We start from the raw sequence: 15,169 nt of genomic DNA, 5'->3' as shown, positions 1-15,169 counted from the left end.
AGACCTCATTCTGGTGCCCTCCCTTGCATCTGGCATTCTGACATAGCCCATTTCTAAAATCAGAAGGTTGTACATGCACATCATGGCTTGTAACCCGTAACAGACTTCTCCTCCAGAAACTTGTCCAATCCCCTTTTAAAGGCGTCCAGGCCAGATGCCGTCATCACATCCTGTGGCAAGGAGTTCCACAGACCAACCACATGCTGAGTAAAGAAATATTTTCTTTTGTCTATCCTAACTCTCCCAACACTCAATTTTAGCGGATGTCCCCTGGTTCTGGTGTTATGTGAGTGTATCCACTCTGTCCATCCCCTGCATAATTTTGTATGTCTCAATCATGTCCCCCCTCAGGCGCCTCTTTTCTAGGCTGAAGAGGCCCACATGCCGTAGCCTTTCCTCATAAGGAAGGTGCCCCAGCCCAGTAATAATCTTAGTCGCTCTCTTTTACACCTTTTCCATTGCCACTGTCTTTTTTGAGATGCGCCAACCAGAACTGGACACAATACTCCAGGTGTGGTCTTACCATAGATTTGTACAACAGCATTATAATATTAGACGCTTTGTTCTCAATACCCTTCCTAATGATCCCAAGCATAGAATTGGCCTTCTTCACTGCTGCCGCACATTGGGTCGATATTTCATCAGCCTGTCCACCACCATCCCAAGCTCTCTCTCCTGATCTGTCACAGACAGCGCAGAACCCATCAGCCTATATGTGAAGTTTTGATTTTTTGCCCCAATGTGCATGACCTTACACTTACTGACATTGAAGTGCATCTGCCATTTTGCTGCCCATTCTGCCAGTCTGGAGCGATCCTTCTGGAGCTCCTCACAATCACTTCTGGTCTTCACCACTCGGAAAAGTTTGGTGTCATCTGCAAACTTTGCCACCTCACTGCTCAACCCTGTCTCCAGGTCATTTATGAAGAGATTGAAAAGCACCGGTCCCAGGACAGATCCTTGGGGCACACTGCTTTTCACTTCTCTCCATTGTGAAAATTGCCCATTGACACCCACTCTCTGTTTCCTGGTCTTTAACCAGTTCTCAATCCATGAGGACCTGTCCTCTAATTCCCTGACTGTGGAGTTTTTTCAGTAGCCTTTGGTGAGGGACCATGTCAAACGCCTTCTGAAAGTCCAGATATATAATGTCCACGGGTTCTCCCGCATCCACATGCCTGTTGCCCTTTTCAAAGAATTCTAAAAGGTTTGTGAGGCAAGACTAACCCTTACAGAAGCCATGCTGATTCTCCCTCAGCAAGGCTTGTTCGTCTATGTGTTTTGAGATTCTATCTTTGATGAGGCATTCCACCATCTTACCCGGTATAGATGTTAGGCTGACCGGCCTATAGTTTCCCAGGTCCCCCTTCCTTCCCTTTTTAAAGATCAGTGTAACATTTGCTGTCCTCCAATCTTCTGGCACTGTGGCCGTTTTGAGGGACAAGTTGCATATTTTAGTCAAGAGATCAGCAACTTCATTCTTCAATTCCTTAATAACTCTTGGGTGGATGGCATCCAGGACTTATTGATCTTTAATCTTATTTAATAAATCTTATTTATTGATCTTCAATCTTATTTAATCTTATTGATCTTTAATCTTTAAAGTCAGGATTCACTCAGGCCCAAGCCTCTGTTGGCTTTATCGACATATGTAGTAGCTGGGTGAGAGGCTGTCTGGCAGCCCCACCTAAACCACTTGGGAGAAGCAGGTTTTTTTCTCCTAACTCTAAGGCAGAAGATAATCCTCAGGGCTGGAAAGCACCAGTGGATGCATGTACAGAGCTGCTGCTAGTGAGGGAACAAGCTCCCTTCCTCACAGTTTTATTGTTCCACTTAGTAAATCCCATTCTTGTTCTCCATGCTCATTCTTTTCTAATCTTTAACATTCTAGGTTTTGTACCAAAGCAAGAGCATAATTGTTTCCTTGCATGAAATTGCTGTTAATTTGATACTGAGTAGGTGTTGGCTACCCTGTATTTAAGAGTGATAGGCAAGGCACTTATAATCACAACTTCTTTGCTCCAATACTTAGATGTTACATCGTACAGAAACCTTATTCCACAAAATCACTCAGCCTTAGCTACTATGAGATGCACCTTCCTTTCCGTACTCTTTGAGGTGGGGGGAAGGGAACAACCACTAGCACTACTGGGAGGAACCAAACATCAGTTGTATGATGTGCAACTGCTCTATAAAAATTAAACAGCCACAGTCCTGGCAGAAAACAACACTACGGAAATTCAGATTAGAATGACTTTATTTAAGGTTTATTAGCAAACTGCCTACCTATAGCTACTCTTCTCCCTCCTCTTCATCGTCATATGAGTCAATGCCCACCTCCTCATAATCTTTCTCCAGGGCGGCCATGTCCTCCCGTGCCTCAGAGAACTCCCCTTCTTCCATGCCTTCCCCCACATACCAGTGAACAAAGGCTCGCTTGGCATACATCAGGTCAAACTTGTGGTCCAGGCGGGCCCACGCCTCAGCAATGGCAGTGGTGTTACTCAACATACACACTGCCCTCTGCACCTTGGCTAGGTCTCCACCGGGAACCACAGTGGGGGGCTGGTAGTTGATGCCCACCTTGAAGCCTGTGGGACACCAGTCCACAAACTGGATGCTGCGCTTGGTCTTTATGGCAGCAATAGCAGCATTGACATCCTTGGGCACCACATCGCCACGATACAGGAGACAGCAGGCCATATACTTGCCATGACGGGGGTCACATTTCACCATCTGGTTGGCTGGCTCAAAGCAAGAATTTGTGATCTCAGCTACTGAAAGCTGCTCATGGTAGGCCTTCTCTGCAGAGATGACTGGAGCATATGTGGCCAAAGGAAAGTGGATGCGAGGGTAGGGCACTAGGTTGGTCTGGAACTCTGTCAGGTCTACATTAAGAGCCCCATCAAAGCGCAGGGAGGCAGTGATGGAGGACACAATCTGGCTGATAAGGCGGTTGAGGTTGGTGTATGTTGGACGCTCAATGTCCAGGTTCCTGCGGCAGATATCATAGATGGCTTCGTTGTCCACCATGAAAGCGCAATCTGAATGCTCAAGCGTGGTGTGAGTGGTGAGGATGGAGTTGTAGGGCTCCACCACAGCTGTAGATACCTGTGGAGCTGGGTAAATGGCAAATTCCAATTTGGATTTCTTGCCGTAGTCAACAGAGAGTCGTTCCATCAGGAGGGAGGTGAAACCTGAGCCAGTGCCTCCTCCAAAGCTGTGAAACACCAAGAATCCTTGGAGCCCTGTACACTGGTCAGCCTGTCAGAGACCCCAAAAGAAGTTATTGTTCAGTATCAGTCAGTTTTTGCCAGCACACTGTACAGTATGCTACTCAGCTAGATGATCTACTCTTGTTCCAAACTTTGAAACTTCAGCTAAATGAAGTTTAATTAACCCACTTGCTTCTCTGTTTGCCTGGAGGCAACTTGTCTCAGGAAACCAGCCTGTCTACATGCCTGCATACAATGCCACACAGAGCTCTATCCATGCATTCTCTCTTCCCTTTTGATCCTGAAGAACTGACTGTTTTAGAATAGGAGCCAGATAATACAGCATCTTGCATTGTATTAATACTTGTGACTGTGAAACCTTGCAATGCACAGTGTGTGTGGCAGGTCAAGTTGCCACCATCCCACTGCCTCCTCTGGTTGGTGACAGGATAGAGAAAGTGCTTTGACAGCAGCACTGTGATGCTGACTTCCTGAGAAAGGAAGAAACTGGGCTGTTTTCTCCCTTCCAGACTTTGCATGAAGTGAAAGGTGAGGATCCACTCTCTCCTGCAAATAACTATCAATAAATGAATGATCCTTTTCTTTGTGCAGGGCTTCTAGGAGATAAGGAAGCAGATTCATTTAAGTGCCTATGCAAAGTACAAGGATCACTGCTCCTTTGTGACACACAGCAGATGGAGAAAAGTAGCAATCCTGGGTGCGTCACCTGAACCTGAGAGGCAGTGGCATGCAAATTTAATTGGAATAACTTATGCTTGAATCCCAAATAGGTAGGGATCCTAGGAGCTTCCAACTGCTGTAGCCATCAACTGAAGGCTAGAAAAAGAACTCTGAATCAATGCATGCTAGAAGCAGCAGCTTGTAGCTGCCCATCTCCACCTAGAACAGTGGCGCTCAAAGTGCCGACAGCAGTGCACCGAAAATGGATTCCCCAGTGCAACTGAGGCAAACAGTTCTGTGGGGTAGCTGTTAATCTTCCATTCCAATCAAACCATATGCCCCCCCAGCCACATTTGGCAGGAATTCCGGGCACATAGCCAGCTGGGGCAACGCAACATGGAAGCAGCTGGCCAGCATGTGGTTTGGGGGAGATAAGAATGGAAGGTTAGCAGCTCCCCACAGAATGGTTTGCCTTGGTCACATGGCAGAGGGGTAAGCGCTGTGTGCTGCATCTGGCCCTTGGGCCACAGTTTAACCTACCCTGGCCTAGAAGGATAGCCAGATGTTCTCTCCCCCCACCCCTCCCCCAGTTATTTGTAGCTCATTCTTACGCATTTTTACTAGGAAATTTGCTACAACCCTGTGCACACATATTTAAAAAAAGCCCTGCTGGATTACTGGGGCATACTTCCTAGCTAAAAAAAATTCAAAATATTTATACCCCACATTTCTGTAAACACTCAAGGCAACTTACTAAATAATTTACAACCATATAATCAATGTAAACAAAAGTTGACAGGATGAGTATATTAGCTGCTCTAGGTCTAGAGAACAGCAGACCACAATTCCTGCCCTTAACCAGGACAGACTGAATCCCTCACCAATAAGGAATTCCCTTATTCTGAGAACAGGACTCTATTGATTCGACATAAGATATTTTAGAATCAGCTGGGGCATTCTGGGCTACAGATCCCAAACAGGTGGGGCTCCAGGTTGGAGGGATTGGGGTTTCATATGCTGACTGTATTGCACTTGTGGTGAAGCTTTTGATACTGATTGGCTTAACTGATGTGACTCAGAGTGTCCAGGGAACAAAAATCACTTTTGTGAATATTGTCAATTTGCTGAGATTATAGCCTCATACAGCAGGTGGGCGAGTATTGCAAAGAAATTCTGGGAAATACAAGAGCAGGCAACAGAACAAGGAGTAAGTAGTAACGAGACAGACTTGAGAAACAAGGCAAAGGTGGAAACAAAATACTGAGGTAACAGGAGGGTTCTTAAGAAAAGGCCCAGTGTTGAAGATCTGTGTCCTGGGGGTGGGGGAGAAGAATACTAGGAAGGGGGAGAGAAGAAGAATAGGAAAACTGGGGAAGCATTAGGGAGGCTAAAGCAGCAGTACAGAGGCAGCAGCGAGACAACAATGGGTCGTGGAGATAGAAGAGTGAAGACAGGAGGAGCCAAGGAGAAAGTGAAAGCTGAGCAGAATTAAAGACAGGAAGGGCTGGACACCATCAGCAGGAAGCAGGCAGGCACGGTAGGGAGCCACGGGGACCCTGGGTTGCTAATTTAGACTGACAGACACATTCTGCCATTTGTGTGCCTTCTGTCATTGCATCATGTTAATCTGGCCATGTTAGCAGGCCAAGAAGCAAGAAGGTGGTTTGTAGCCCTGAGTTGTCATCAATTCAAATCTATCTTTTGGCTGCAGCCTTCCAGGACAGCTTCTAAAACAGTTTGATTTAATGGGGAAGCAGGTGGAGAACTTGGTGTGGTTGCCTCACACCCTGAAAAAATTTGTCACTGAGCTTAATTGCATCACTATATCCAGAATTAGCTCATTAACTGAACTTTCACAATAGTCATCTTAAAGCCTTGGCCACAGGCCTGCCCTTCCTTCCCCAAAAAGGAGCCAGAGCTCCTTTCCCTTCTCCCTTAAGCCTCCCATCCCTCACTGTGATTATTACCAGCTTCCTGATCCTGTCCAACACCACGTCGATGATCTCCTTGCCAATGGTGTAGTGGCCACGTGCATAGTTGTTGGCAGCATCTTCTTTGCCAGTGATCAGTTGTTCTGGGTGAAAGAGCTGACGGTACGTGCCACTACGAACCTCATCTGGAAAAGATTGAGAGGGTGGGATGGCAGGAAGAGATTAGTTCAGTAGGTGCTTTCAGACTCTTAACATAGCCATAGGTTGATGAACACAGCAACTAGCTTTGACAGGCAGCCACTATGAGATGCAAGGGGGAAATGATAAGCCAAGCCCCTCTACTCCATGGCTTACAGCCAAATCTCATTGCTACAGATATCACTCAATCACAATTCTCAGGATCAGATGGCCGCTTGGGGAGTCCTGGCACATGTTAAAGGGGCCACAGACTGGAAACTGTGAGAAGGGGATTTTGTTTATCTGTTTGTGCTGTATCCTTGTTTGATGGGGGGTCCTGGAACCTGGGCAGAGCTTGTAAGGGGCAGTAGCAAAAGAAGAAAAGAAAAGAAAAAGGTTGAGAATGACTGCTGTAGATCATCAACTGAAAAGCTAGGCCATATCCCTCATGAAGCCGGTTTTGGCTTAAGGTTTGCCACCTGCCAATCCCTAGTATACAGAGACTCCTTTGCAACTAAAAAAGTGCACACTCCCACCATCCCTGATTAGCTTTGTTCTTCCATGAATGGCACACAGAACTAAGCCCAAGCTGCACCAGAGTCAGGTGTTGCCCACTAAATAGTATAAGGCCCAGACCCTGCTGCAGCAAACACTCACCAATCACAGTAGGTTCCAAGTCCACAAAGACAGCCCGCGGCACATGCTTTCCAGCTCCAGTTTCACAGAAGAAGGTAGTGAAGGAGTCATCTCCACCCCCAATGGTCTTCTCACTTGGCATCTGTCCATCTGGCTGAATTCCATGTTCCAGGCAGTACAGCTCCCAGCAGGTGTTGCCCATCTGTACGCCAGCCTGGCCGACATGGACTGAGATGCACTCACGCTGGAGAGAGAAGAAAGCTGTGACCTTTCTCTGGCAAAAGGAGGCCAAAATGGTGGCACAACCAAGAGTTACAGGCATGGGTGGAGCAAACACATGGCAGCTTATGCACCTTTATAAGTGGAAGAGTTTTATTAGTGCCACTGATTCAACCAAATAGCCTTGTGAATTGTCGGCAGCAACCAGTTTTTTGGGCAAGTATGTCAGAAGCACAAAGTATTTCACAGTGGCATCTGATGACTCCTAAGTTACATTTACAGGCCAGACCATCCCCCACTCGCGAGTGCTTCTCCAGGGTTTAGATAAAGTCCTTCTCTGCCAGCTCTATCCAAAATATTTCTTCTACCTTTGAGCTACAGCCTTGTACCTAGCTGTCTGTGCTGTAGATACCTATGCTTCCAGCAACTACAGGATGGGCTGGCAGCATCACAGAATCCACTCCTTAATATCATGCCAAAGCTAAGCTGGAGGGGAATGTGCTTGACTTGAATGCATTATGTCTGGAAGCATCAGTCTATCCCCAGTTTAATCACACTGTGGTCATTTCAGAATTTGATATAGAAATGAGCAAATGTGCTAAGGCATTTATTACACAGAGGCCACAGCTGAGATACCATAAACAACTATTTTGTGTCCATCCACTATTCACACTCATAGTTTGTGCTCAAATAGCACGTGCTGTTCCCCCACATGCTGCAGTCAACAAAAATGCATGCAGGCCTCTTCAGCATACTCCTCTCCCCTCCTGAACATACCATACAAATCCATCATTTCATAGGTTAACATCCCTCATCCACACCCCAGCACCACACAGACTAGGGAAGCACGTCAGGGCAAGACATGAGCATTCCTTCTCCTTTGGAATCTCCTTTGGAATTCCTTCTCCTTTGGCCCCTAAGGTGAGGATGCCAAAATCCACACACAGTTCATGTCATGACTCCTCCCCTGAAAGGCAGCCAAGATAGTAGTGCAGTCGTACAGTACTGTACTAGTAGACAGTAATAGGCCTAGTGTACAATGCTCACTGCACCAAAGTTCGATCCAAATGCTTAGAAAGCATTTGAAAACACATTTCAAAACCAGCCCAGACCCGAGGCCAAAACAGAATGGAGAGAGGGAGAAACAAAGAGGAAGGCCAGAGAATAACTGAGCATTGCCCACAGCTTCCATATAAAGATCTGGAACTCCAACGCCCTTTCCAGACTGCTGACTGATGCCTCTGGGCCTAGGAAAGGGGAAAGTACAAGCTGCTGCTTCAAACATGTATTTCTAACAAGCTGATCTGCGCAGTGAGGGTGCAGGAAGTCATACTGCAGAAAGGAGTGGCCAAACCAAGAACAGCACAAACTTGCCAGCCAAAAGAGCAGCGCGGTGTTCAGTGGGTCACAAAGCCATAACTGGGTCAGGAGAGGGAAGGGTAGCTTGTTGACAGAGCCACTCAGCAAAAGGAGAGCAAACATCTTGCCGCAACAATCTGATGTACTGCCAGCATCCAAGTCAGCTGCTGAATGGGCCTGGGTGCACACAACACTGTGCTTTAAATCTGAGCTGTCACGTTCCCCTAGCACCATATCTACTCCAGGGAGAAGGAAACAGATGACTGCTCAGAGTGGCAGAACTGAGGAGTCTAAGATTCTAAAAGCAGGAGAGAGCTACATGCCATGATATAGGGAAGGGGGGAATCTAATGGAAGATTGTGTGTGATCTGCCTATAACTAGCTCCAACTTTTAACACTAAAGCCTAGCTGTAACAAAGGCACCAACATAAGAACAGCCCCGCTGGATCAGGCCATAGGCCCATCTAGTTCAGCTTCCTGTATCTCACAGTGGCCCACCAAATGTCTCCGGGAGCACTCCAGATAACAAGAGACCTGCAGCCTGGTGCCCTCCCTTGCATCTGGCATTCTGACTTAGCCTGTTTCTAGAATCAGGAGGTTGCACATACACATCATGGTTTGTAACCCCTTAATGGATTTTTCCTCCAGAAATTTGTACAATCCCCTTTTAAAGGGATCTAGTCCAGATGCCATCACCACATCCTGTGGCAAGGAATTCCTCAGACCAACCACACCAAGTGTGAGCTACAACGCTTCTGACAGCAGGTGGAGGAACTTGCATGAATGAATAATCTTTCTTTCCAAAACAGCCCTTCTACATGAAAAGGAGTGTGTGTGCATGCACATTGTGTGCAAACACACACCCTATGCCAGGTAGAAGGATGTTTGGCTTACTTCCCTCTCATCAAAACACCTAGTTTTCCGGGGTGGGGGGTTCTTCCAAAAGAACATTAAATCATGACAGCCTTCCCTCCACTACAGTCCAGACAGATTTGCCACCTCAGTGAGAACTAGGCCCAAGACCATCTCTGTGAACAAACACGTCAATCATGAGATCTCTCATCAGGATCTCTACAGGATCTCTCATCAGATCTTTACTTATCGATGATGGGAAAAGCCAAGCCCTGCTTCACTGACAATGGGCCTTGCTACGAAAAGAAAGAAAAGTGCATGTTTCCCCAGTACTGTCTGGCTACAGTCCAGGGTTCCTTTTGGAAAGCGTATAAGGGGAGCCATCACTCAGAGAGCACACATCAGCAGGACTACTCATGTAAGCACTGCCACAGAAGAGCACCTATGTTGAGAAAAGAGTGGCCCACCATTACTTCACCCCCTCACACAACACTCCACTGCTACAGGTTCTTGATGAGAAATCTGTTCTTGAAAGAGACTTTGTCCAGCCTCCCTTCCTCACCAGTTCACCAACAGGCAACCCAATCCTGACCAGCACTGGCGCAGGAGGGCCACTTGGCCTCCACTGTATCCAGTGCCCATCAGGAGCCAGCTGGAGGTCTCCTTGGAGTAAGGGGATCTCTTTTCCCCTTATGCCAACACCCTAGCATATCCTATGGGGCTACTCAGAACTCCACCTTCTAAATAGCAGGTGCATGTCTGAGCAGCCATGTATGAAGCTGAAACACCCAGGTGGGGAGTTACTGGAGATCTGCTCTACCAATCCCCCTCCACCAATCACCCTCCAGGCCCTGATCTGGCCTCCTCCTACCCCAAATTGCTCCCTCCCCATCTCTGTTTCACCCTTTCATTGTCCTTCCACCACCTGGCACACTTCTTATCTCCACTGGCAGCTGTTCCTCAGGATACAGCATCAGTGGAGAGGCACAAACCCCCCCCCCCCAGTGCTGATTGCTCTCTGGGTGCTGCAAATGTGCTTTATGGCATGTTCATGACACCCTCGCCTAGTGCAGCAGCTGCTGCACCAGCTGAATACAAGGTTTGGATTGCAGTCTCATACAAGGTACAGCTATACAGTCAAGAAGATGTTTTTTTCAGACTGCCTGCAGTCTATGCACATTTTGCACCCACAGGTGAGAGCAAGTGCCTTGGGAGCAGTCCTGTCAGGGTTTCATGCAGCAAAGGCTCAACCCCACACTCTGGAACTTTGCCAATTTCAAAAAAGCCCAAAAGCATAACTTGAAAGAGACATGGAGAATACTTTAACAAAACAAACAAACCAGAACCTTGCACCACCTTTAAGACTAGACTCTGGTTTTGCTCCTGCAGACAACATGGTTACTCTTAGAAGTGGTTACTTTTTAAAGCAACCTCTTAAGCACACCTATCTGGGGATTTAAGTCCACAGAGATTTCCTTCTGAGGCAGCACCGTAATTCTTTTTTTCACTGTCACCCACCAGATATAGCCTTAAAACCCCAAAACACGACTAACTCACAAGCCCAGTGATCAATCAAGGAAGGTATCAGTTGGCTAATTGACAAGGATGAGCGTTAACTGCATAGTTTATTTTTTGAGGCTATTTATGGTCCTGGTTTGTCATAAGCTTCTCTTTGTTAAACTGCAGATTCTTATACTTCCTGCAATATGTTGAAATACATGCCAAAAAGGCATCAAAATTTTTTAATAATAATATTTCCAGCAGGCTTCCTGAACTCAATACCTTTTACACTTTGCTTTTTCCAAAATCCCAACTCCCAACAACATCCTAGTTTGGCAGTGTAGAAAAACACAACTGTAGGAGGATACAAATTCAAACTTCTGCAAGCAAACCAAGAAATAAACATCTACAATGTAGCAGAAGGTTAAATTACATGTTATGTGAAGAGAATGAATAACAGCCTTGGGATGGGGCAACTGGATACCAGCAAGGACAGAAAGTTAATGTCCCCTTCTCCATGGTCTCAACCCACCTCAACATCCTGCAGCTCCTATTAATACAAACAAGTGGAACCACCAAGTTCCAGGTTCAAGTTTTGCCCAGGGTCATAAATTCACAAGGTGACCCCAGGCAAACTACTCTCTCAGCCTCAGGTCCTAATATGGGAATACTCACAGGACTGTTCAACAATCACTTAAGAGAACGTAAGCAGCACTGATGTATGTATTAACTGTTAGAACACATACCCCCCCCCAATTAATTTTTAGCTCTCCTCTCTTCCTAAATGCTGCCGTGTACAGACTTGCTATTTCCCACCCAAAGATTAATTTGAAACCAAACAAGCCAACTAAGTGAAAGCGGGTGAACTAAGCCCCTCCCTTTAACTGTTAACAAACTGGATGTGCCAAGCAGAGACGCCACCATCCCCACCCATCCCCCACTGCTGCTGGGGTTCAAAAGCAAACACCCTCAAGACACCCAGACCAAGACAAGACACCCAAGACACAAGACGAGAGGTGCTGTACTTCAAAAGCTGCTTGGCAACCAGAGACTATTCCAGACAGAAAGGCTTGCAAGTTGATTTTGGGCTCCACAAGCAGAGACAGCTCATGACATATGCTCAAAGGCACATGACATGCTCATATGTCTCAGGGCCAGGCTGAGCTCTGATGGTGGCAAGCAGCACAGATCAGAGCTGGGGAAAAGGTGCCTAGAGCAGAAGACCATCTGGGCCCAGCTGAAGGCACATTCAGAGGATGCATAAATTCTCCCTTCCCTCTGGAGGGGCACATTGCTCCTGCAGCCACTATCTCAAGAAGCCTCCAGAGTGACCTCTGAGGTCAAGGCCAGGCCAGTGCTGGCTCTACTGCAGGCTGCCTGGGAGGGCAACCTTCACTGACACAGCAGTAGCCAGAGAGCAGGTCACCTAGTTAGTGGAGATGGGGCGGTGCCAGAGGGCAGGCAGTGTGTGGCTGGACGGTGGGGAAAGTGTGCCATAGTTTGGAACCAGGAAGGTGCTCCCAAGGTGCTCTAGTTATGGCAGAGGACATCCCTGCAGGCAATGCAGCCAACCTCAGGTTTCTCGCACTTCCCATTAGACTGGGCAGCAATATTCTTGCTTTGTGCTTCATTAGGCAGATGCAGTGGCCTAGCTAGAGGGGGGGGGCAAAGCACTAAGTTTTGCAAGGAGCCTCACCGCAGCGTGCAAGCGGCCGCTCCCCTTCTGAGCCATTGCGGGCAGGGGGAATGGCTTCGAAGGGGAGGGGCCGCTTGCACGGCGCGGCTCCCTGCAAAACTTAGTGCTTTGCCCCCTCTAGCTACGCCACTGGGTAGCTGCATTCACAAGTGACGCACTTCAGCCCCCTCCCCCCAAAACATGGCGTCACTTGTGAACACGCCCCGGCCCCGGGGGAACTGGCTCCTGGAGCTGGCAGAACGAGTCTAGTCGCTGGAAAGCGCTGGCACCCCTTTGGGCAAGGCTTGCCGCCGGGCTGGGGTGGGGGCAGGAAAGAGAGGAGAGGCGGCGGCCGCGGCCAACGCCCGAGCCGGACAAGTGAATGAGAAGGAGGCGGCAGGCACTAAATATAGGACTCCCGCCCCCCAAGTGCGAAGATTCCCCCGAGATGAGACGGGAGATGCGATTACCTACTTTGGAGCGGAGCCCAGCCCAGCCGCCGGCCCGGCTATTTCCAGCCCTGGGATTTGGCTGGGAGCGGGCACGGAGAAGCTCCCCAGCCCCGCTCTCCCTTCCTGCCCCCTGCCTATTAATAACCTCCCGCCCCCACAGCCAGTGGGCGACGAGGATGACGGCTGCCACGAGTGGGAGGCAAAGCACACTGCGCCCTGCGAGCCTCCCTCCAAAAGTGCCCCCCCACTCCTCTCCCTGCACCGGTGCCAGCCAACCAGCCAGCGAGTGGGCAGTCCCAGCCTCGTGCCAGCCAGCAGCTGCCCCTGTTCCTTGCACCGACCCAGCAGAGCAGCTACTACAGGGAACCACTGGCAGCTCAAGCCCGCACAGCGGATCTGGGCAGGCGGCCAGCTGCCACCAGGAGCAAAGACCAAGCCTGCCCGATCCTCCCCCCCCTTCCCACGTGCAGCGCAAGCCCCGCGGGAACCTGCGCCAGCTCGTTTCCCTGTCCCGCAGTGCGGCTGTGGCCTGGGGAGTTTGGCTGCCTTCTCTTTGGCTGTACCCCCACCAAGGGGAGGAGGACTGCGACTGGCCATCGCCTCCCCAAGGTCACCAGGCACAGGGCCAACACCCGCAGAACTCCCAGCCCAAAAGCCCCCACCTGCACTGGCCAGCCACTGCAGGCACCTGCCACAGACCATGCCAGGCAATCTATGCCCGGAGAGGAGTCCGCAGTGTTCAAACCAGTTGCTGACTCCTATCAGTAGCCAGAGAGCCCAATCCTAGGCATGTCTACTCAGAAGTAAGTCTCATTATAGTCAGTGGGACTTACTCCCAGGAAAGTGTGGATAGGACTGCAGCCAGAGGTCGCAGTACAGCCCCCAGCTTGGCCCCCGCATCCTGTTCCCTTACCATGGTGTAGAAAGGCGAGGCCGGGATCTCACGCTGAGTCGGTGCGACGAAGTCTCGGTGAGAAGCAGCTGCGCCTGCTTGCAAACGCCCTGCAGCAGCGGCTTTATAAAAGAGGGGGCGGGGCCTAAGTGGGTGGCCACGCCCCAGTCGTTGTTTACAGCCGGAGACTGGACTCCTTGGGGAGGGAGGTGGGTGAATAATGTCTAAGGTGGCCACTCTAAAATGATCCCACGTTCTAGTGCTCTTTCCCTGCCAGGCATGGTGCAAGCAGGAAGGAGAGCACAGAGGGGCAGTACGGGGTGGAGAGAGCAGAGCCAAAGGAAGTCAGGGCTTCTGTTCTGCTAATAATTGCATCAGAGAGGACATTTGGAAAGATGCAGCCCTAGCAAGAAGGGCTTGCAAAAAGACGGTCTTCTGCATAACAGTTACACTTGGAACTCCTGTTTTCCTCAAGAGCAGTTGTCCAATTACGACTATCCCCAAAAGAACAGAGTTTGAGCTTTCAGCAGCCAAAGATGAAAGTTTCTATTAGGACAGCTACATGCTGGGGAAGGCTTCCCCTGTTGATTTCTGCCTGCTGTATGGTTGTTAACAGCACAAAGTCTGTTCAAAAAAGGTCATAATCTAGCCTGCATCCAAAGCCTCACCAATTTCCTAATCCATACCATGAAGGTTGCAATCCTATACATACTTTCCTGGGAGTAAGGCCCAGTGACCACAGTGGTATTTGCTTCTACCTGTGCTGTGAGGGCCCAATCCTATCCCATCTTGCAGCGCTGGTGCAACCATGCCAATAGGGTGTGTGCTTCACCCTGCTGCACTGGGGAAGTCATGGAGGCTGCATTGCAGCTGCATCAGCACTGGGAAGTTGGGTAGGATTGGGCTCCAAGTCTATTCTGATCCTGTCCCTGTGGGTTGAAACTGGCACTGCTGGAGCTGTGTGTAACTTGCTGAAAAAAGCTGCCTCTGTCATTGGAAAAACTGGACAATGATCTACAGCAGGGGTCTCCAAATGTTTTGGCCAGAGGGGTCTCCAAACGTTTTGGCCAGAGGGCCACATCAAATACCTGGCAAATACCTGGCCAGAAAAAAAATTTAAATCTAAAATTTATATAAATAAATTAGAGATGGAACTTAGATGAGTGAATAAATGAACGAATGGGCTCATTCATTCAACCTCTCTGGCTCTCAGAACACCCTCCAGACACAACCAGAGCACAGCTCCAGTTGTGTTCAGTTGAGTGGGCCAGAGGCTGTCGGGACAAGAGGCTGGCTGCGGGCCGGATAGAGGCTTGCTGCAGGTCGCATTTGGCCCCGGGGCTGGGGTTTGGAGGCCCCTGATCTACAGAATTGACTTAGGAGCATACAAGGAGACTAGCTACCAGGTAGAGCTGCAGTCCTCCCACATGACAAAGAGGAGAAGACTTGCAGGAGAGATGTGGAAAAGCCCAGGCACGGTGGCACTGCCTATACATGAAGATGACAAAAGAGCAGTGTGCAATAGAAAGGAGCAACTGTGAGAAGGAAACACTTGGAAGATGTGGTCAAAGCAACATCAG

The 15,169-nt window shown here is 49.0% G+C and overlaps 1 protein-coding gene across 3 annotated transcripts; it reads right to left on the bottom strand.

The window, feature by feature from the left end:
- Nucleotides 1–2,239: 2,239 nt before the first annotated feature.
- LOC136636496 (tubulin alpha-4A chain) lies at nucleotides 2,240–13,693 on the bottom strand. 3 transcript variants are annotated; one of them, XM_066611597.1, is made up of 4 exons: nucleotides 13,611–13,693; nucleotides 6,662–6,884; nucleotides 5,864–6,012; nucleotides 2,240–3,264 (listed from the first exon to the last, which is right to left on the bottom strand). In XM_066611597.1, the coding sequence occupies exons 1-4, from the start codon at nucleotides 13,611–13,613 to the stop codon at nucleotides 2,293–2,295; spliced, it is 1,347 nt and encodes a 448-aa protein (XP_066467694.1). In that variant the 5' UTR covers nucleotides 13,614–13,693; the 3' UTR covers nucleotides 2,240–2,292. The 3 variants fall into 3 exon arrangements, with proteins under 3 accessions (XP_066467694.1, XP_066467696.1, XP_066467695.1); XM_066611599.1 differs by lacking the exon at nucleotides 13,611–13,693 and adding an exon at nucleotides 12,720–12,819; XM_066611598.1 differs by lacking the exon at nucleotides 13,611–13,693 and adding an exon at nucleotides 12,716–12,778.
- Nucleotides 13,694–15,169: the final 1,476 nt, after the last annotated feature.

This window comes from Tiliqua scincoides, chromosome 1 (genome assembly GCF_035046505.1).
Source record: "Tiliqua scincoides isolate rTilSci1 chromosome 1, rTilSci1.hap2, whole genome shotgun sequence".
Taxonomy (NCBI): Eukaryota; Metazoa; Chordata; class Lepidosauria; order Squamata; family Scincidae; genus Tiliqua; species Tiliqua scincoides.
This window is presented reverse-complemented; position numbering and strand designations above follow the sequence as displayed.

Excerpts from the sequence above, each read along its gene's own strand:
- LOC136636496 (XM_066611597.1), bottom strand. Across the intron at positions 6,013-6,661 it reads CTTGGAACCTACTGTGATTG|ATGAGGTTCGTAGTGGCACG; the intron begins GTGAGTGTTTGC and ends AATCTTTTCCAG. Across the intron at positions 3,265-5,863 it reads TGGACAGGATCAGGAAGCTG|GCTGACCAGTGTACAGGGCT; the intron begins GTAATAATCACA and ends GGTCTCTGACAG.